The 20,131-nt window shown below is 51.9% G+C and overlaps 1 protein-coding gene across 21 annotated transcripts in view; it reads left to right on the forward strand.

Annotated features, from left to right (window-relative positions):
- The window catches only part of MBNL1 (muscleblind like splicing regulator 1), a 77,221-nt gene that overhangs the window by 8,654 nt on the left and 48,436 nt on the right, over positions 1-20,131 (forward strand). For 10 of the 21 annotated variants that reach the window (XM_065073318.1, XM_065073316.1, XM_065073323.1 and 7 more), the window contains exon 2: positions 14,762-15,700. The exons of 4 other annotated variants lie outside the window; for them this stretch is intronic. In XM_065073318.1, coding sequence (XP_064929390.1) covers positions 15,527-15,700 — 174 coding nt within the window. In that variant the 5' untranslated portion in view covers positions 14,762-15,526. Of the gene's footprint in view, positions 1-14,403; positions 15,701-20,131 lie in introns of those variants that run through there. 7 more of the 21 variants (XM_065073317.1, XM_065073314.1, XM_065073328.1 and 4 more) reach the window with 7 other exon arrangements.

A 20,131-nucleotide genomic window follows, 5' to 3' on the forward strand; every position in this document is an offset into this window, starting at 1 on the left:
ACCGCGGTGAGCTAACCAGAGAGCGGAGGAGGGAAGGTGGCTGGGGGTGCGGGACCGGCCAGGGCGCTGGGTGACGCTGAGCTGGGCTCTGTGCTTCCAGCACCCGCTTTTGCCATGTGCATTTTGTGAGGCCCGTGTCACTCTGCTTTCCTCAGCTGGCGTTGGGTCAGGGGTGGACGAGAACAGTGTAAAATCGAGTTGGACTGCTCTGGATTTAAAGTCCAGGCTTCTGAGCTACACAAGTTCTTCAGGCTGATTTGAAACTAGATGTTGAAATAGAAGAGCGATGGTGATGACTGGACATTCTGGGTTTTACGACCAGTTAGTCTCCAGACTCGAGAAAAGTTTGAAAATGTATTACCCTCTGTGTTGTATATATGAATTAACAGTAATTGTGGAGTAACACCTGAAGGTACAGGATTGTGCAGCTGTTATTTGCTGGGGCTACTGCGGAAAGATGCACGGCAACAGATTTCTTAGTCTGGCCTCTGAAAGTGACAGCGTATTTATTGTCTCCTTTCCTTAAAGCCATCAGGGGATTCAGTTTATTTTTAAAGGCAGGCCAGGATCCGAGTCCAGGGATGCTTCGTTGTGTATGAAGCTGTTGAATCAGTGGGCAAAACTGGGGCATTGTGTGAGCAATTTGTAATTCACTTGAGTTAGGAAGCAGCGTCAGAGCTGTCGTGTGGGAACTCCCCTCGGCTGCAGCGGCGTGTATGGTTTCCATACATCCACGGCACAGCGCCCGCGTTCCCTGCGCTGGGAACAGCCCGGCTTTGTGATTTCTTTTCATTTCCCCACAAAATCCTGGGTCAGAAGCGGTGTGAAGCGCAGCTGTGCCACGTGCCAGATCCACACGAGCTTCGCTGGCTCTGGGCTCAAAGCTGTACCGCCAGCTCGGGAAGTCACCAGCTCCACGTGCAGCTCCGACCCCCCTGGGCAGGTGTCTCACCTGTGTCCCTCACCCTCCAGGCAGATGATCTTAGAGTTTGAGATCTGGTAGATTAACAAGGTAATAGATAGTTTGTGTATTGAGGAGTATCAACAAAACAGTTTAATTACTGGAAGCAGATAATTTTCATTTAAAATTTCTCTGCTATGTTATTATGTAATTGCGGAAGTTAGCATAATTCATAGGCTTTGCTCGCAGGTTTGTCTGTAGGCAGTGAGGGCTGAGCAGTTGCTCTCGCTGACTCGCTGCAGTCGCTGTTGGGTGGTGTTGGGGTTCCCAGCCCAGTTCATCCTGGTGGGACTGTGGGGATGGCAGAAGCGTAATCCTGAGCGAGACCCGGGCGCGGGGGTTCGGTGGGTGCGGAAGGGGTCCGGAGAGCCTGGCGTACAGCAGCGCAGTGCGAGCCCTTGGGAAGGCTGCGCTGCGGGTGCAGTCCGCGCCGGCTGCGCTCGGCGAGGGGTGTGGGGTGTGGGGGCACTTGAAAGTGTCAGAGGCTTTTGCTGATTTTACTTTAGACTTGAAATGCTGTCAGTTCATTCTGCTTTGGGAAGTTCAAAAATATAATCAGGAATAAGTAAGTGTGAATCAAGCTGCTTCAAGCCTTAAGTGTAGCCATTCATTTTCAGTTTTGGAGAAAGGTTAATTTTCTTTTGCATTACTCCACCTCTTGAATTCTACTACTTTGGTGCTTCACTAAGACTCAAGTGCTGTTCATAATTTTTTAGTGCTAATAGGTAAGAATTACACAGTTTATCTGTATTCTGCTTCCCATAGCAATGCCGAGGATTGAAGAAGCTGACGTTTATAGACACCTCCATGACAAATACCACACACTGACGAGCATTTGAAAGTAGAAGGTGCTGCTGCTTTCCTCTAAAACCTGTTTGCGTGGAGGTTTCTGGTGCTCGTCCAGTTTGCGTGTCTCAGGAGCACTGCAAGCGCTGCTGTCCACAGTGTCATGGGCAGGGAAGATGCTACTGAAGACGGCACTTTCCTCTCTGTTTTTGTTTCCTTTAAGTGTGTGTTTTATTCTGCTGCTTCAGGTTTAATGCAGAGGTGGTAACGACCCAGCAATGGCTGTAATTAGGAGGACGAGCCTTAGCAACTCTCATGTCCAGAAGTGATTGGACATCATTTGTCTAACACGTGTTGGATTATAAAAGGCTCTTTGCAGTAACTATTCAGTATCCTTAAAGGCTTAGTATGTGTTTTCCTTTGCTTTATACACATTTTAAATGCAAATGCTGTGAAGGGGTGATTTTGCTGTTAACAAAGATCAGCTCATTAAGATAAAACTGTGAAAAAAGTTCTATTCCCTTCTGTTGTAATAGTTTTATGATTTTTGTCCGTGCTGAGGATGACTTCTGTAACCTGAATTCCTGCAGCTGCTTCTGTCCAGAAGGAATTCTAGTGTGGTTTTATTTGGTATATTTTTATATACAAAATGAGGATGTGTTGGAGCAGGGACAGGGCTGGGTGCTGTGCGGGGACAGGGCTGGGTGCTGTGCGGGGACAGGGGACAGGGCTGGGTGCTGTGCGGAGCCAGAGGGTTGCCTATGATTATTACTTTTTTATTTTATTAACAATTATAGATTGTGAACTTAGTTTCCCAAGTGATGCAGCAAAGTAAACAACATTTCCTTCCTACTACCCCCTAATTATTTACCGAAAGGATGAACGAGTGGTTTTTTATTGCTGTCCTCGGTGACATTTGGAGTCTGTTCTGCCATGAGCATGTGCAATTGTAATTCCCATTAGTGTCAATGAGAGTTCGCAGCAATTAACCAGGAAAGAGAAGGGACCATTAAAACGGTATCACAGTTGTGATGAAACTTGAATACATCACAAGATACAAAGCACACGTTAATATGAAAAGCTGGGAGGTGAAGGCTTTGCGCGCGGCGCTGTGTAACGGAGCGCGGTTCCTGGCGGGGCTGTCCCAGCGAGCAGCCTGTGTCACCCTTCCCGTTGTGCCTTCAGCAGCCTGTGCGGGGGAGTGTCCATTTGGAGAATACAGCTGGTGACACGTTGTGTGCTCTGCTCGGAGGCTGATGTGGAGTTCCTCCCGGCGCCCGTGGGTGCAGCAGGGGTGCGGTGGCCACGGTGCTGAGCTGCTGATGGTGGGGTGGGGGTTGGTTGTGCTGGGCTCAGGATGGCACCCAGTGTCAGAGAAGAGCTTTTCCTCTGCAATCAGTGCTTTTTTAAAATGTCTGCAACTGGCAGGTGAAATAGCCCCTGTTTCAAATTATGTACATATGCTGCACTGTTATAAAAGAATATTTTTATCCAAAATATTTTTATTTGAGGTAGCTGAGAGAACTTGGTTTTGAATGTATCATAACAAAAAAGGTCCAAGTGTGCAGTAGATATAATCCGTTAGCCCTCCCTAAAGTCTAACTTAAATTCTCACTAAGTGCAGCTTGAATTTTTAATGGGATAATTGCTATTTGGTAGTAATTAGAAATATCAGCAGCAGCTTATAAGGTAAACTGTCACGAGGATGTTAAATATTGTGCCTGGAGTTCGGTTTCGATTGAATCTACAGCTTGCAAAGGAAAAGGCAGGAAGCCAGGACTGCGTGAACCACGACTGGCTGTGACTTTGTGTAGCCAGGTGATCGTTTCCATGAGCCAAGTGCATAACCAGCGTTAGCCCAGGGCAGGGGCATGGGCAGTGCTGGCCCCGCTGCTGCTCAGCCCCGCGTCCGTCTGTCCTTCTGCAGCCCCGCGTCCGTCCGTCCTTCTGCAGCCCCACATCCGTCTGTCCTTCTGCAGCCCCGGGAGCTGCCTGCCGCTCACTGCTGGTGAGAATTCTGGGACAGAAACAACTTCCAGCCCTGTTTGAGCACTAGTAGAGCTGTGCAACTGCCTGCCTTGCTCTTTGCAACTTGTGCTTCTGGCAAATACGCCAAATACTCGTTTTCACAGAAAATTATTTTGGGACGTAAACATGCAAGCTGTATGTCGGTGGCTCAGTTGGAGTGAATTTCAGCACAATGAGAAGAAGGAAGTGCTGGGTGGGTTAAAGTATCTCCAGTCATTTGACACTTGGAGTAATCACTGTGATCATGCAGCGCCCGCCCGGCTGTGTTTGACTCATTTTATCAGTTCTTTGTTGGAGTTTACAGGTGACAGTTTAAACTCCTGCGTATAGTCTGGGCTCTGCTACTGGAAGCGAACCTTGCTGCCTGCCCCGGGGGGGCTGCTGGCGGAAAAGGAGGCTTTTGCTTAACATTCTTGTCATTAATGTCACATTCAAGGCTGGTCCTTACAAACGTGCGTCAGTCTTGCTTGCAGTGGCACAGAAAAAAGTTAACAGAGCATGCACCGAATTTTCCCCTTATCTCCGTATACCACATTTTATGTATCTTGTAGTGAGTTGTTTTGTTTCTACGGTTTCAGACTTCGTGTTTCAGAAGATTAATAGACTTAGCAGCCCTGTTTGCTAAGCTTAGTGATGATAACAATGTAATAAGTCATGAGACAGTCGCAGATCATCTGGCAAGGCAAAATATGCCTTGGGCTCGAACTTGGAGCAGCTATTATTTGGAGAGAAAAGTAAAATGTCAAAAGTATTATAAATAACGTGTCCTGACTTGGGTGGCTGGAAGTTCAAGTTTACTTGAAGAAGCCTGCATGGGAGGCTTGCTTGACAGCATCCGCGTTCGCCCTTTGTACGTGCCCGCTGGTAGAGACAGGATCTGTAGGGTTGTGGTGTGGGGCTGGGGTGGCCGGGGTGCCGACGGCAGCGGGGCAGGAGCGGGGAGCAGCTCCGCACGTTCCTGCTGCGCCGCTGGACCGACCGCCAGCGGTGAGTAAGGGCTCGGGAACCCGGAGCATGCTTGGGCGCTGGGCCCAATCCTGCTTCCAGAGAACTTAATGGGAATTTTTCCTTCTAAAAAAGGGAGAGCGGGCAGAGCTGGTCAGCTGGGTTCTGCCAGGCCCTCGGTGCTCCTCTCGGGAGTCCTTTAACTGCGCCTCTGCCGTTGCGTTGCGGTGACACCTACCCGGTGTTCTCGGAGATAAGCTTTTCTTTCACATGTAAGTAAATTGCTGTAGAAGAAGGTGGAGTTTGCTGTGTTGATTTGGTCTGGCTAAACCCGAAGCCTGGAGGCTTTGAGCGCAGCGCTCCCGGGGCAGAGCGTGCGGCTCGGGAGCTCGCTCAGCCACGCGCGTGTCAGGTTTTCCGAGCAGGTTGCCAGGCTGGCGGCAGCGGTGGCCGGGCCTGGGTTCGCCGTGGCCAGCACGTGTGTCCGTGTGCGCAGGCGCCCGGGGCCGCCGCGCCGACATCTGCCCCGTTCTGCTGGGGGAGGCGCAGGCGGGACGGCGGCTGGGACGAGCTGTGCGGAACCGCCGGCCCTTCCTCCTCCTCCTCGCCCGTCCCCGGGGTCAGTGCTCACTGTCCCAGCTGACACCGGCTATTTTGGTGTTGCTTGTGCCATTTGGTTTCCATGGCAGAAAGGTCGTGCCGGCTGCACAGACTGATAAACACAGCATGATTTACTTGTGAGAAATAAACCCTACTGTTTGTTCTCTGACGCTCTGCGGCTGGGGAATAAAAAAGTGCCGAACAGAAAATGTTTCTTCCAGTGTTGGGAAGACTTTGTTAGAGCTTGGGCAGCAGTTCCGACTTCATGTGGTCACCTTTGGTTGTCAGTGGCATCCTTTCCATGTGTGATGTTATACGGGAATCCTGCGGTGCTCGATACGTAGGCAAAACTTGGACTGCCTTTGATACTTCTTTGAGAAGCAGTGCAAAATCAAAGGTAGCGAGTCCGTGGAAGCGCTAATGTAATTATGTGCTTTCCAGCTTTTTGATGTATAATAGTTAAAAGTGTTGGGGGAGTGCAGGCACTTACTGCTATGACTGAGCTTTGAAAGCTGCTTAGAAGAGAGTCCCGGGAAAATATCTTGCTGCTTATCAGCGTTCTATGGAGCTCCTGGATTTATGTGGAAATATACTCCATAAGTAAATGTTTAATGATGTGATTTTTTTTTGGTGAAAGTAGACACAGCTCTGGTCAATTCTTCTAATTAAACACAGCTGATGGTGGGAACTAAAATACACAAATTTGAACTTGTTTCACTCATTCTTCTGCATGACTGACAAAAGGATTGCTTTGCGTTTGGTTGGTTTGTTTTCTACAACCTCTAAGCATCCTGTCTTTACTCACCATTTTTATAAAAACTGCTTTTGCTTAAATCTTTTCAGAAATTCTTTTCCAAATGGTCCATGTTTTTGTATAAGACTAGACAGTTAAACTTCCCTATTAGGTATTTTTAAATGGCTTTTAGAGGTAAGAGTGCGACTACAAGTAAAACTGTAATCTCTTGAGCCTTTCCCAGATTCCTTCGCTGTCTTGTTCCACTCGGGTGGGTTGCACAGGGACGTTAGTGGAAGAGGGGGCGCGTGGAGGAGAACTCGAGGATGGAGAGGACCCTCCCCGTGGGAGACCCTTTGGGAAGCGGTAAAGCCGGCGATGGGCTCCCGGACTCAGTTGGTTTTGCTGTCATCAGAAGAATTATTTCTCTCTTGCGTTAGTGCGTAACAGTTACCTCTGGTACCTCAGGAGGTGACGGAGCAGAGCGAGTGAAAAACCCCGTTCTTCAGGAGTTAGATTCTTACATAAGTAATAAAAATAAATTATTTTAAATTCATTGTATTTTTTTAAAAGTCATAAAAGTTTTTACTGTCCTAGAAGGATACAACTTATAAGTATGAACTAAATATAAGGCCAGAATGTATTAAAACACAGAAAATACTGTACTTTGGGTTTTGGATTCTTTGAGAAACAGAAAGCTTTGAACTGGAGCACAGGTGACTTTGTCTCCTCTCTTGCAGCAGATGCTGGAGCAGTTTTGCAGCCCTGTGGCTGCCTTGCCCTTCAGGCCAGCAGGAGTGGGGCTGTCGTCCCTGTGCGGAGCCGGCGATGCTGGCGGTGCCTCACTGCTCTGCTCGGGGTGTCCCAGCGCGGTGCTGCTGGGGGGATTGTGGAGGTGCTGTCCTGGGCGCTGCTCCGCAGAGCTGGCGGTGCGAGTGGTGCCCGGCTGCTCTGCTCGGGGTGTCCCAGCGCGGTGCTGCCGTGGTTCATGGGACCGGGGGCATTGTGGAGGTGCTGTCCTGGGCGCTGCTCCGCGGTGCCGGTGCCATCTCGGCGCTGCTGTGGGCCTGTCCAGAGTGTGCTGCCCTCCTTCAGTCCCTACCACATCGGCCACCCCCTTTTCACCCATTCCCACATAATTTTCTCATCCTTGGAGAGCAGCATGTGATTGTCACAGCATTGCCACAGCTCGCTATGACTGAGCTGAAGTGACCAGGCCATTGAAACCCAAGTTCTGAGTTGCTGCTGAAAGCAGAACTCTGTGTAACGTGCTCCTCATGATGTGTGTTTGTGTCCCTTTTTGTTTGCCCTCGACTCAGATGCGGGATGAGCAGGCCCGTGTGTGCGCAGGCGGCTCGTGGTGAGGTGTCCCTCGCTGAACGTTGCTGCAGCCGCCGCGTCCCCCGGCCGGTCTCCGGTGGTGACCGGTGCTCTGCGGGTGGGACAGCGCACCGCTCCGGAGCACCCGGCATCAACAGCCTGTTGTGGTTCTTGTAGTTAAGTTCAGATTTAATCTCGGTGATTAATTTTAAGTGTGCAAGGATATGCAGGCTCCTAATTCATCATTATTCACATAATAAAGTGACCATCATGCGAACGGGCAAGAACTTGGAAAGGTATTTTGGTGATGGGGCAGCCCAGCCTGGGGCAGGTCAGCAAAGCTGAGTGGAGGAGCTTGTTAGCAGGAGCAAGTGCTATTAGTAATAAATGGATAATGTTAGTACTGACTGTGTATGTGCCGGCATCCATCGGGTGCTCACCAGAGTGCTCTCACAAGCCTCGTGTTACCCACGGCTGGGACCCAGTTGGAGGAAGGAAAAAGCCACCCTGTGCAACCACGGCCACGGGGCCAGTGCTTTGGGAGGGGAAGTGAAAGGCGATAGAGCTGACTGTAAAAAGCGGGAGCCTTTCTAGAGGTAACATGCAGGACTGAGGTGCGGGTGTGTTTTCCCTGGCTGTGCAGCAGATGCTGGGGCAGCCGAGCTGCAGGAGTGAGGCTGCGGCTGCTGCAGGGAGTGAAAGGGAGCTCCCGGTCACCGCTCCTCCCCGGTCACCGCTCCTCCCCGAGCCCAGCGCTCCCGGTCACCGCTCCTCCCGGTCACCGCTCCTCCCGGTCACCGCTCCTCCCCGGTCACCGCTCCTCCCCGAGCCCGTGGCGTCAGCTGCGCTCCATGTCAGAGGGGAGCTGGTGCTTCCCTGCTGAGTCACGGACAGCGCTTCTTCCTGTAGTAGTTGCTGTTCTTGTTGTCACGTCTTATATGTTGATATATATATATATATCTAACATGTTATGTATATACACACGCACAGTTAGAAACCCCCTGCCAGCACAGGAGTGTTTTTCAGTGATGTGTACTCTCCTTTTTGCCACTGGTACACGTACCTCCCGGTTTGGAGTCTCAGCTGTGGGACGTGCCCTGAGGTTTGGCGTGTGGCCGTGTCCTTGAGGAGGCCACCCAGAAGCTGCTGCACACAAGCAGCACCCAGCCTGCTCCCACCGACACAAGCAGTAGCCCATCCTAGAAAGTCACAGGCGTGCATGGTGCAGGGGACAGGAGGAAGCGTTTTCCATGTGAAATGTGCTTCTCTGGTGACAGGGCCAGCGGGGGGCGGGCGGTTCGAGGGGCCGGTGGGTGGCCCTGGTGCGGTGCCACTGCGGGGGTCACCTCGCACCGCTCCTGCATTGCTTGGGCTGCCTGTGTTTGCAGTTCATCACACAGCGTGTCCTTAATGCGCAAGAGTCTGAATAATAAATAGCTTTTTACTCTTTGGAAGAGCGCGTAGTTATTTTGTTATGGGCTCTTTAATGTCTTTGTATAGAAATCCAATGTTTAAAGTTAATATTAATTGTAACAGACATATAAGACTGATTATACTTACAGAGCTTTTAGTTGTTTTGATTCAGTTGTTTGTTTTTTTTTTTTAAAAAAACAAACCCAGTTCTTGGAGGTTTAAGTTAGATCACTAGATTATTGTTATTTTTAGAGATAAGCAACTTCTTTTTAGATGCATGGGAAATGTCACTTCTTTTACGGTTGAAATTCCCTTATGCCAGGATAATATAGAACTTCTAGTTCTAAAATATATTATGTAAGCGTTATGGTAAATGTATTATGGGATGGATATGTTTTTGGTGCCAGAAACAATACTTGCCACTTCAGTGGTGAGGATGGATGTGTGAATGCTTTGTGGTGTGTAAATGAAGGGCAGGACGGTGGGACGCAGAGCGGTGGGACGCAGAGCGGTCCCCGTGCCGCGCTGTCCCCGTGCCGCGCTGTCCCCGTGCCGCGCTGCTTGCAGGGGCAGAGCAGTGGCCAGGCCACGCATTTCCTCGGCAGGCACACACTGACCTTTCCCTGCCTTGGTTATAAATACACAGCCAGCTGATGCCGTCAGATCATGCGGATCCTGCACGGCTGTGCAGTCCCAGATTTTGTAAAGGAGACTGATACATACCATACGCTATAAAACCCAAAAATGTCAACAGACATTTTTCTTGATTTTTCAAGGTTTTTTTTTAATTACGGTAATGGTGGTTACTTTGTAACTGCCCTTTAAAGGAGAGAGGGTTGTGGATTTTGCAGTATAAGTTTCTGAGTTGCGAACAGCGTTACTCTAAGGTACAGGAGGACAGGATCGGGCCGTGGGGTCTGGGCGGCAGCGCTGTGACACTGCTGTTGGGACGCGGTTTGCTCAGGGACATACATTTGCAGAGCTGATCCCAAGGAGATCTCGTTTCTGCACAGTGTGGGAACATGTGCGCGGTTGGGGGCACGCACTTTATGACTTGTTGCCTCTTTTTTCATTATTTCTCCAGTTTTTGTGAAGCGAGTGCACTTGGCTGTGTTAAATTCAGCTGTAATGTCACAGTTCGGTGTTTCTGCTAAACGGTTTCAGAAACTGTGAAATACACTGTAGATAAAGCTGTGTCTGATGCGGACCTGCCTGGGAAGCCCACTGCGTCAGTGGGAGTGCCCTTTAAAGCACAGCCAGTGGTACTACTGCTACTAGAACTATGTGTATTATGCAAAATATTTGGGTCACAGAAGTAGCGTTGGCAGGTTTTTATAAACGTGGTGTGGGACGTGCTCGGTTCGGTGCTGGAAGTGCTGCCGTGCCGTGCGGGTGTCCCAGCTGCGGGGCTGGGGCTGTGACACCCCTCCATGGTGCGGGGTCCGGTGTTCCCGTGTGGGTGTCCCTGGTACCCAGGTGGGGCTGTGACACCCCCTCCATGGTGCGGGGTCCGGTGTTCCTGTGTGGGTGTCCCTGGTACCCAGGTGGGGCTGTGACACCCCTCCGTGGCGCAGGGTCCGGTGTTCCCGTGTGGGTGTCCCTGGTACCCAGGTGGGGCTGTGACACCCCCTCCATGGTGCGGGGTCCGGTGTTCCCGTGTGGGTGTCCCTGGTACCCAGCCGGGGCTGTGACACCCCTCCGTGGCGCAGGGTCCGGTGTTCCCGTTTAGAGGGGGCCGCTCCGTGCCGCTGCCTTTGTGCTGCTTTCCCCAGCAGATGTACAGATTGGGAGGGGGCTCTGCTTGCCGTGCTGTCGTACGGGTGCAGTGGGTACAATTCCTGCAGAGCTAGAGTAGAAGAGCAATTTGGTTTGTTTGGCAGTAGTTTACTAAAGAATGTTTTTCTTTAATCAATCCTTCACTGTTATGTGGCCAAGATGTTAATTAGCTCATTGTTTCTGCTTAATTTTGTGACAGCGCTCTAATTATATCCCTCAATTGTGCCATGAAGTAATTGCCGTGTCTTTTCCAAATTTTGTGTTGAGCTATGTTATTGGTAAACTTAGAATTTGGCAGAGGTGTTTGACAATCCTGTAAGGCAGTCAGTCATTTCTATATTTCTTTATTTACAAGACAGGCGTTTGGCAATTTCGAACTTTGAGACTGTACTGTCAGTGTAAATAGAATATTGATTTTATTCCATTTCCTGTCTCATTAGAGTCATTGTCATGAGGATGAATTCGCGTTGTGTAATTATCTGGTCTCGCTGACAGTTCTCATGTCACCGAGACTATTTTTTTCAGCTTCTCCTTTCTCTGAGCATACAAATAGCGTTCTGCGCTGCCACGTTCTTCTTTGGCGTTGTGCTTTATGCCTGTCCGGCTTCGCGCATCTCTGGTTCGAGGAGACGCGCGTGAGCGGCGCGCCGGCCGGGGCAGGGACGGCCGCGCTCCGGCCACAGCCCTCGGGCTCCTCCAGGTGCTGCAGCCGTCCCACTCCTCTGGGAAGCCGCTTCTTCATTGCTTTCATTGGCCCAGCTCAGCAGACACCTGAGTCATCTTACCCTCTTAAGGAATGACTTCTCAGTGTTATTTCTCTCTTTTGTCTTTTTTGATAATGATTTTTTAATTTGTTTTCAATATTTTAGCTTCATTTCCCTCCTATTCCCACTAATCAGTGAAGTCAAGGTTATGAATTTGCGAAACCTATGTTGCAACGTTCCAAAACAAGCAGCAAATACTTGCAAATTTCAAAAGGTTAACTTCAAAAACCAGCTGTGGATTAAGAACAGCCCTTAGTACTGAGCGGCCTACTGGGTAGAGCCTGAAAACTGCCAGCCCCCAATACATTGTAATTGAACTTGAAAAGAAAATCACCCCCATCCTTTCTGTCCTCTCCCTGTGGTTCCTCTGTCTGCATTTGTTGCAGTCTTTCCTGGCTTATCAGACATCACTGCACCTGCTGGGGATTTTTGCAGCCAGGGAGGCCCTTCAGTGTTTGAGACTTACTGGGGACTCCTCGGTGACTTAGGGAATCACAAGAGAATTTGAAAGTGAGAGGAGAATAGTTTATGCAGCTAAAATGTAATTCTGTGCCAACATCTTCCTTTATTTAGTGGAGATATTGAAGATAGACCTCTGCTCTGAAGTCAGGCTTTATTTTTGCTAGAAGGCTATTTTTAAAGCTGACATTTCTGGCTCTGTTTTCAGGTAGATAACACGTTCTGACAAAACAATTTTTCTTCAAGTGGCTGTGCAGACAAAACGTACATCTCTACATCCAGCACGTCTTCACGTTCAGACATCATAGCTGCTCACTGCTGCTTTCCGCAGCCAGCAGCCCTTGGAACGGCGGGTGAAACGCAGCCCGGTTAGTGCGGCAGCAGACACGGCACTGGCCTCGGCACGAGCGGGATTTCACTGCAGGGAGGTGGCTGGTCCGACTCTAAACAGAAAACCTATTACAACACTGGGAATAAAACGTAGTTTTGTGAGTTCTACCAGCAGGATGACTCCTTTCACTACATGTGAGCACAGAAGACAGCTGTCATCTCTTTTCAGCTTGCATGTTGCCTTCACGCTATCTTTCTTTCCTCGTTAGGGGTGACTACTCTTGTAATGAAGGTGAAATTAAATATCTTGTTTTGAAAATGTGGCCTTTAACTTGCTTTGGCTTCAGCACATAAAATGTATCACTGCTCTAACTCTTCTTGGTGTTTGGAAAAATCAATGTTTGGTATGGATTGTATACCCAGCTGATGAACAGGAGAAAATCCCTGTTCCACAGCTTCGTTGTCGAGAGCTCTCACTGCCTGCATGGGCATCCCCCTGTCCGGGGGCACACCGGGAATGGACGTTCACAACAGAATAACACTCGGCAGGCGTTGTTTTGTGCAGGAGCGATGGCGGGCGGCAGCGGGACCGCGTGAGGTGTCTGGGGGACAGGGTGAGTCCCGGCACACCTTGGCTGGAGGCCGGGTGATGGCTTAGGCTGCCCCAGGCTCTCTGAGGTGAAGGGGTGGCAGGTGGCACCTTGGGCTCCTGTGTCCTGTTCTGCACTCTCTGGGCGCTCACCCGCACGGCTGGTGGCGTGGCAGGGAGAGCCGGGCTGGCTTCTTCCCTTACAGAACAGGTTTTCCAGATGCAGGTATCTGCTGTGTGCTCAGGTGCTGACCAGTAGTGACTGCTGGCACGGGACGACCCCGACTTCTGAGTGTGCGGTAGTTGAAGCCTGTGAACACCTGTGTTTTCTGAGAAGACACCTACCTAGGTGTGAACTTGTGCTTGCAAGTGATTATGCCCAGTTGTTTATCTCCTGCTGGAAGAGATTAGAAGCGTCCTGGCAAACAACCCCTGATACCTGTTATAATCTTATTAGCTGTATTAGGTGTACTTTACTTCTGTAGTTTGCTGTTCTGATCACTTAGTCCCTGGAAAAAGACGCCTTGTAGATTTTCCTTGTCTGTTGCTCTACATCCGTGCTGACCAGCACCACTTTGCAAGATGTGTTTCTGCTGACAGCGGCAGTGATGCTGCTCTGGGGGGTGGTGGTGGGACATACAAAGATTATGGAGCAGTGTCTTGAGAAAGATGTGCTGGGAACAACCTTCTCCCTAAAGGCAGGTGGGCAGGGCGGTGCCGGGGTTGCGGTGCTGGCAGTTCACACGGCTGGTGTTAGCCCAGGCTCCGGTGTTGTCCTGCAGCATGTGGCGCGGTGGTGGGTGCCCTCTGCTCCAGGCTGCTCTTCCCACATCTCCAGCCTGGGACACGAATTACTGTGTAGTACAGTTATATTTACACATGGCAAAGTCGGCCATCTGGAACTTGTCTCCAAGAAGCGCTCGTTCACCTCGGCATCTGAGGGGCAAGGTTTACCCGCTCGGTTCTAGATGTTGAATGTCTGTGTGGGTTTTTTAAAGTGAATGGTGTTTATCACGGAGCTTGTGGCTCACCTGCAGTGTGTCACAGGGAGGGAACACACAGTTCTGGGGGATCGTGGTCGCCTGGCAGGGCTGTCACCCGTGTGCAGGGGTGTGATCTCCTGCGGTCCTGGCTGGGAGCAGAGCAGGGCAGGTTCGCAGTGCCCGCGACGGCTCTGTGTGTGTGCGGGTGACCGGCTCTGTGTGTGTGTGGGTGACCGGCTGTGTGTGTGTGTGTGTGCGGGTGACCGGTTGTGTGTGCGTGTGTGTGCGTGAGTGACGGGCTGTGCACGGCCGCTGGCCGGTCCGGCGAGTAACCGCTGTTGTGGTCTGTCCGTGGGCAGGTCCCGGGGAGCGGGGCCGGTCCCGGCCGTGCCGCTGCCTGACCCGGCCGGGAACAGCCGCAGCGCTGGAACGCGCTCCCGGCGGGGCGGCGTTCCGCTTCCGTGCGGGGAGCCCGGACCGGGGACCCCCGCGTTCCGCTTCCGTGCGGGGAGCCCGGACCGGGGACCCCCGCGTTCCGCTTCCGTGCGGGGAGCCCGGACCGGGGACCCCCGCGTTCCGCTTCCGTGCGGGGAGCCCGGACCGGGGACCCCTGCGTTCCGCTTCCGTGCGGGGAGCCCGGACCGGGGGGGTTGGCGGGGCGGGGCGGCGGCGGCGCGCAGGCGAGCGGGCGGGTCAGCGGACGGTACCATTCCCCGCGTGGGCGCTCCGGCGCCGCCATGGCCCGTCCCCCCCGCCGCATGCCGGGCAGCGGCCGGGCCCACACGCCGGTCCTGCGGCGGCCGTGCCAGCCCCGCCGGGCGCTCGGGGCAGCGCAGCCAGCGGCTGACAGGCGCGACCTTTCATAAGACGGCCCCCGCCATTGGCTTGCTGCCCGGAGTATCGCTGCAAGGCTCCCTGCGATTGGCTCGCTCCCGATCATGCTGGCTCGGCACGGGGCCGCGGCCCCTCTCCCCGCAGCCCGGCGGCGGCTGGCGTGAGTGCCCGGCGCGGCGGCGGCTCCGCGGGGCTCCCCGGGCCGCCCGCTCCATTGTAACGTGTCTCTTCTCTCTGCAGGTTGGTACTCAGAAGTGCCTTTCCTGACGTCTCTGCTGCTTGGGACCGCTTCTAGAGCAGCCGCTGCTTTTTGCCTTGCTTGCTGCCAGCTAGACTGCGACGACAGCGCATCCGCCGCCACCTCTAGCCAGACACCCCCGCTGCACCCACACCGGGAGAAGGGCGCTGCCGGCCTCGCGTAGCCTGCTTTACTGTACAAATAAAAGTGTGCTGAGAAGGTCAGATATCTGCTGCCCGAAAATCAAGGAGAGGAGGAAAAAAAAATCCAGTCTCGATTGTTGCTCTAAACTGCTGCATCTGTCTATGCCAAACTAATCGATACCGATTGCACCACAAAACCCCGTTGCAAATTCAGCTGCCTGGAGATTACCTTTCAAACAACTTTACAGAAAGCAGCTCGGAAATCCCGTGTCAGAGGGTCTGCCACGTTTTCATGGTTGCGTTGTGGGCTCTGGCGGGCGCTCAGGATGGGTTGCTGAGCCCACGAGGCTAGTCCGGGCCACACCGGTAACGTTCACCTTACTGGTAACCCTGGCCGTGCTCTAAGTACGAGACCTCTGTCGATTAACAGTGTCACACTCTGAACTCAGGCTGGCACATCTTTTCCTTGGGGTTGCAGCCACCCAGTTTTACACGTACTTTTAAAATAGGGAGTGGGGGAAAAGAAGTATTCTGGAGGTGGCACTTCCATCATTTCCAGTTTATCAGTTCAGCTACTTATTTGTCCGTTTTATTGGAAATTTTAACTACCTGTAAAATCTAAAGATGGCTGTTAGTGTCACGCCGATTCGGGACACAAAATGGCTAACGCTGGAAGTGTGTAGGGAATTCCAAAGGGGGACTTGCTCACGACCAGACACGGAATGTAAATTTGCACACCCATCGAAAAGCTGCCAAGTTGAGAATGGACGCGTAATCGCCTGCTTTGATTCATTGAAAGTGAGTAAATGTTATATTATTTTCAAGGATATACAGTTAATGAAAGACGCAGCTGTAGCCAGAGACCCTGGGATCCGAAAGGGAGCGAGTGCTGGCTGCCTGCGGTGGGATGTTTTGCTGCTTGTGTTTTATTGATGCTTGTTGATTTGTGTTGCTGTTTTCCTCAGGGGAAGGGGAAGGACAGGGGAAATGAAGGGAAAATAAGCTTGGCAGGGCTCAGATCCTCCGGTATGGCTACAGTGACTCGTTCTTTGCCTCTAAATTATTCTCTGCCTGTAGCTGGCATGAAGGGCACTTCTCGTAGAAACAGCAAAGTCACTGTAAGGATTCTTTGTTTTTAATAGCACCGACCACGTAAGCAATATGATGATTAGTTTCCATCTCATAACGAGCAGCGGGCTGTTGGTGTCTCTGGACAGCTGATGGTGAATCCTAGAAGAGTGTTTTCCTCCCTGGGTTATTTGGGTGTCTGTGAGCAGCCTGCTTGGGTTTCTGTGTTGGGACTGCGGGGGTGATCCTGTCGCTTTGACAAATGGGCAGCGCGAGCAGCGGCCCGGTGCTCTGGCCACGAGGCAGGGCTCTCGCACATGGCCTCACTGGGGCTTTTAGGAGCTATATCCAAGTAAGGCACTGTAAGTGTGTAGCTGCTCTCTTACTGTAGCAGTACTTGCAGTAATAGGTGTTAAACGTGTAGATCTCAGCACCTTCCCTTCACTTTTTATGAATTAAATAGTCTTAACATTTAAAATACTCATCCCACAAATAGTACAGAATTAACTCAGTAGAGTTAAAAAGAAATCAAAAGCTGGGAAATGGAAATCTGTCAGGTTTTCTACAGTGTGATTTTCTCTCCTTGGGGCCGAGTCCTGGGCAGGGAGCGGAGCGTGGGGCGGGCCGGTGGCACGGCCGAGCTGCGGGAGGGAGCTGGAGCTGCAGCAGGTCGCCTGTGCAGCCGCACGGGACGTGGGCTGCGGCGGTTTCACATAAACCCTGAGTTTAAAATGTGTCTTCTCTTAGATCAGGGTAGAGGCTGAACCTTCAGGCCTGAAATACCCAACCCCATCACCCCCAGCCGTGCTTCAACTTATGGATATTGAAATATTTTTGTCATTGTGTTTATTTTGAACTTGTAGTAATTATAATGCATGGATGGGGAGTTCATCGTAGAATGTGGAAATAAAATGTTTGTATGCATTAAAAAAGCATTGGAGTTGGGAGCAGTGCCAGAGCCACCAACACCAATGGGGAGTCCCAGACCCGAGTGGCCACTGCCCTGGGCAGCGGCGAGCCCGCCTGGTGCTTCCCTGGCATGGTGCAATGCCGTGTGGCACGGCGCATTGTGGCACGGCGCGTTGTGGCACGGCACAGGCCAGCCGCCACTGCAAGGACGCTGCACCACGGGTGTCCCTGTGGCCATCCTGCCAGTGTGTTGTTGTCACGCCTGACGGAAACACGGGCCTGGCCTTGGAGACTGAGGCCTGCCTCTGTGTGAGAAGGTGCGAGAGCAAAGAGGTACTGCCTGGTAAACCAGCACCCGCGGGGTCCCCGGTTGATCTGCACTGACGTGGTGCTCAGGCACACTGCGGTGCCGCGGTTGTACCCGCTGGCCTTGCGCTTCTGAGCGAGGATCAACCAAAAGGTTGGAACAAGAGGCCAGAGGGAACTGGGTGTGAATCTCCTGTGCTGCAGGAGGCACCACCTGAGTTTGCTGGGGATCAGCATCCTCTGTTGTCCGTGGTCACTGGAAGGGCTGTAAAACGGGCGCTGGGGCAGCAGCGAGGGCTGTGTCTGCTGCGGGACACGCCGGGCACTGGCCAGGTGTCCCCGGCATGCGGCTGGCTCTGCTGTTTGCTTTTTTTGGTGAAGGAGATAATTACCACCTTTGTAAAGAGCTGCAAGGTCCTTGGCCAATAACCGTAGGTAGCGTTACAGCATTCTGACATTGCTCCAGATGCTCTGTGCAGAGTCTGCTGGTGTCCATGTGGAGCCAGCGCCGGAGCCCAGTGCTGCGCTGGGCAGGGATCTGGTGGCTCGGGTGCTCAGGTGGGGTGCTGGGATGTCTGTGGGGCTCAGGTGTTCAGGTGAGGTGCTGGGGTGTTCCTGGGGCTCAGGTGCTAAGGTGAGGTGCTGGGGTGTCCCAAGGGCTGAGGTGTTCAGGTGCGGTGCTGGGGTGTCCCAGGGGCTGAGGTGCTCAGGTGAGGTGCTGGGGTGTCCCTGGGGCTCAGATGAGGTGCTCAGGTACTCAGGTGAGGTGCTGGGGAGTCCCGGGGGCTCAGGTGAGGTGCTGGGGTGTCCCAGGGGCTGAGGTGCTCAGGTGAGGTGCTGGGGAGTCCCGGGGGCTCAGGTCCCTCCCCAGTGCTGGGGGCTCCCCGGGACCCAGGGGATCCCCGTCCCACGGGCCGGGAGCAGAACAAGGACAGCTGCTCGCTCCTGGGCACTTCTTTATTTTTTCCTAGTTAAATGGCTTCTAGAATGCATGAAAATACCATTGATAAACAGAAGATGGAATGTGCCCCTTCCCCGAATTCCCTGGCCACGCCACCCAGCAGAAGTGCAGTTGCTCAGTTTTGGTTTTGTTTCAGCTGTTTGTAAATTTGGGGTGTACTAAGCTAAACAAGCACTAGTTACTTTGTTACTTTTTCTGCAATATAATAAACTTCAGATGTTATGCAAAAGCGATTTAGGGATGTTACACCATTTTTGCCTTGACCCTGTAAGGTCAGTTAATAGTCTACTAAAGAAAAAAACTAGATTTTTGATCAGGACATTAATGTATTATGTTTAATATTGCCATAACTCAGTGTGGATGCGGTGTCCTTGCTCTACAGTAAACCAGCAGTACACCTAAAAATTGACCTTTTTATTAAAATACTTGATTTCTTATAAACGTGTGTAAAATTAGTACTGCCTAACCAGCTGCCAAGACGGGTGTTTAGTCACTGAATTCTTCTTTATGGACTGTGAATGCATCTCTCGCTGCCCGTGCTCCCACGAATGAGTGTGAGCGTGTTGGAAAACACGCGGGGTACGAGGGACCAAGGTGAGGGGACGCAGTTCTGTCACCCCCAGCACCCGGCTGGTCCCCAGCCCCGGTGCCACCGCAGGGCAGAGCGTCGATCCAGGTAAACGCGTGTGCCCCAGTCTGCCCCTTAGATATCAGGAGGATAACTTTAAAACAAGAACAATTATGTCGTGTATTCAAATTGTGTGCTTGAGTGGCTGAATCAGCTCCAGCGCTGGCTCTGTGTTATTTAAGTGCCGTAGGATTTGTTTTTCCTAAATTTGGGTGCCTAAAAGCCTGTTAAACTGTCTACAGCAAAAATAAGATCTTGAGTTCCTAAATCAGAAAACCAGTTTGCAACAGAAATTGGATTTTTAGCATAATTTTGAAACATTCTTCCTCTTTTTTTTTTCTTGGAAAACTATGCCTGAGTAGGATCAGTTTTGAAGGCAGGTTAACTTCAGGTGTTCCCATGGGGAGTAGGATCAGTTTTGAAGGCAGGTTAACTTCAGGTGTTCCCATGGGGAGTAGGATCAGTTTTGAAGGCAGGTTAACTTCAGGTGTTCCCATGGGGAGTAGGATCGGTTTTGAAGGCAGGTTAACTTCAGGTGTTCTGATGGGTGAGTCACGGGCCGTTCCATGAGGCGGAGATAGGCAGTTTCACCAGTGGGGAGCCGGTGTGGGGTTGGGTCTGGGGGGCTCTGGGGACACCCCCAGCCTGTGTGCCCCACGGCCTGGGCTGCCCTGTACCTTGGGCAGCAGACAAACCCGCGGGGAAAGGGCCGTGTGGGCTCAGGCCGCCGTTCTGCAGCGCTGCCGTCGGTGGTTTTCTGTGGGCGTGAGGGGTTGTGGTTCCCAAAGCGCCCGTTCCACCTGGTCTCCATCCTCCCCTGGGCTCACTGGGCTCGGAGAACAGGGCGGGATTTAGGTAGAAATCGCCGTTACCCTTGGAGCTGGTGCTCACTGAGCACTGCAACTTGAGAACACCTTTGCTGCTCCTGCCGAGGCAGCTGCTTCACGCTGCGGTTGAGTGTCCAGGGGAAGTGTGAGAGCTTTTCCTGCCCTTCCTGCCGCAGCTGAAAAGTCTCGAATGTTCATTTTTCTCTGCTTTTTTGAAATTGTAGGAAAAAGCCAGAGACTAGAGGTCCCGGTGCTGGCACTGCTGGCGGCTGGGTCGGCAGCTCTGGTGCCGTGTCTGGTATCCACCAGTACGCGGGGGGTCGGTGTTTGATTCGCTGTTGTACAAGTACTTACTTTTTGAAAATGAAACTCTTGCACTCTGTAATAGCAACGTGTCACTTTTTAGTGAGGGGTCTTAAAATAGATAAATGCGTTATTACTATTATTACTTCTAATGATCTTGGTGAGCCCCTTCAGAAGTGGAATAGTTAAGTGTTCAAATCTCTGCCCTTTGTTGCTGCTTCAAAACA

The sequence above is a fragment of the Columba livia genome, chromosome 9 (genome assembly GCF_036013475.1).
Source record: "Columba livia isolate bColLiv1 breed racing homer chromosome 9, bColLiv1.pat.W.v2, whole genome shotgun sequence".
In the NCBI taxonomy this organism is placed as follows: Eukaryota; Metazoa; Chordata; class Aves; order Columbiformes; family Columbidae; genus Columba; species Columba livia.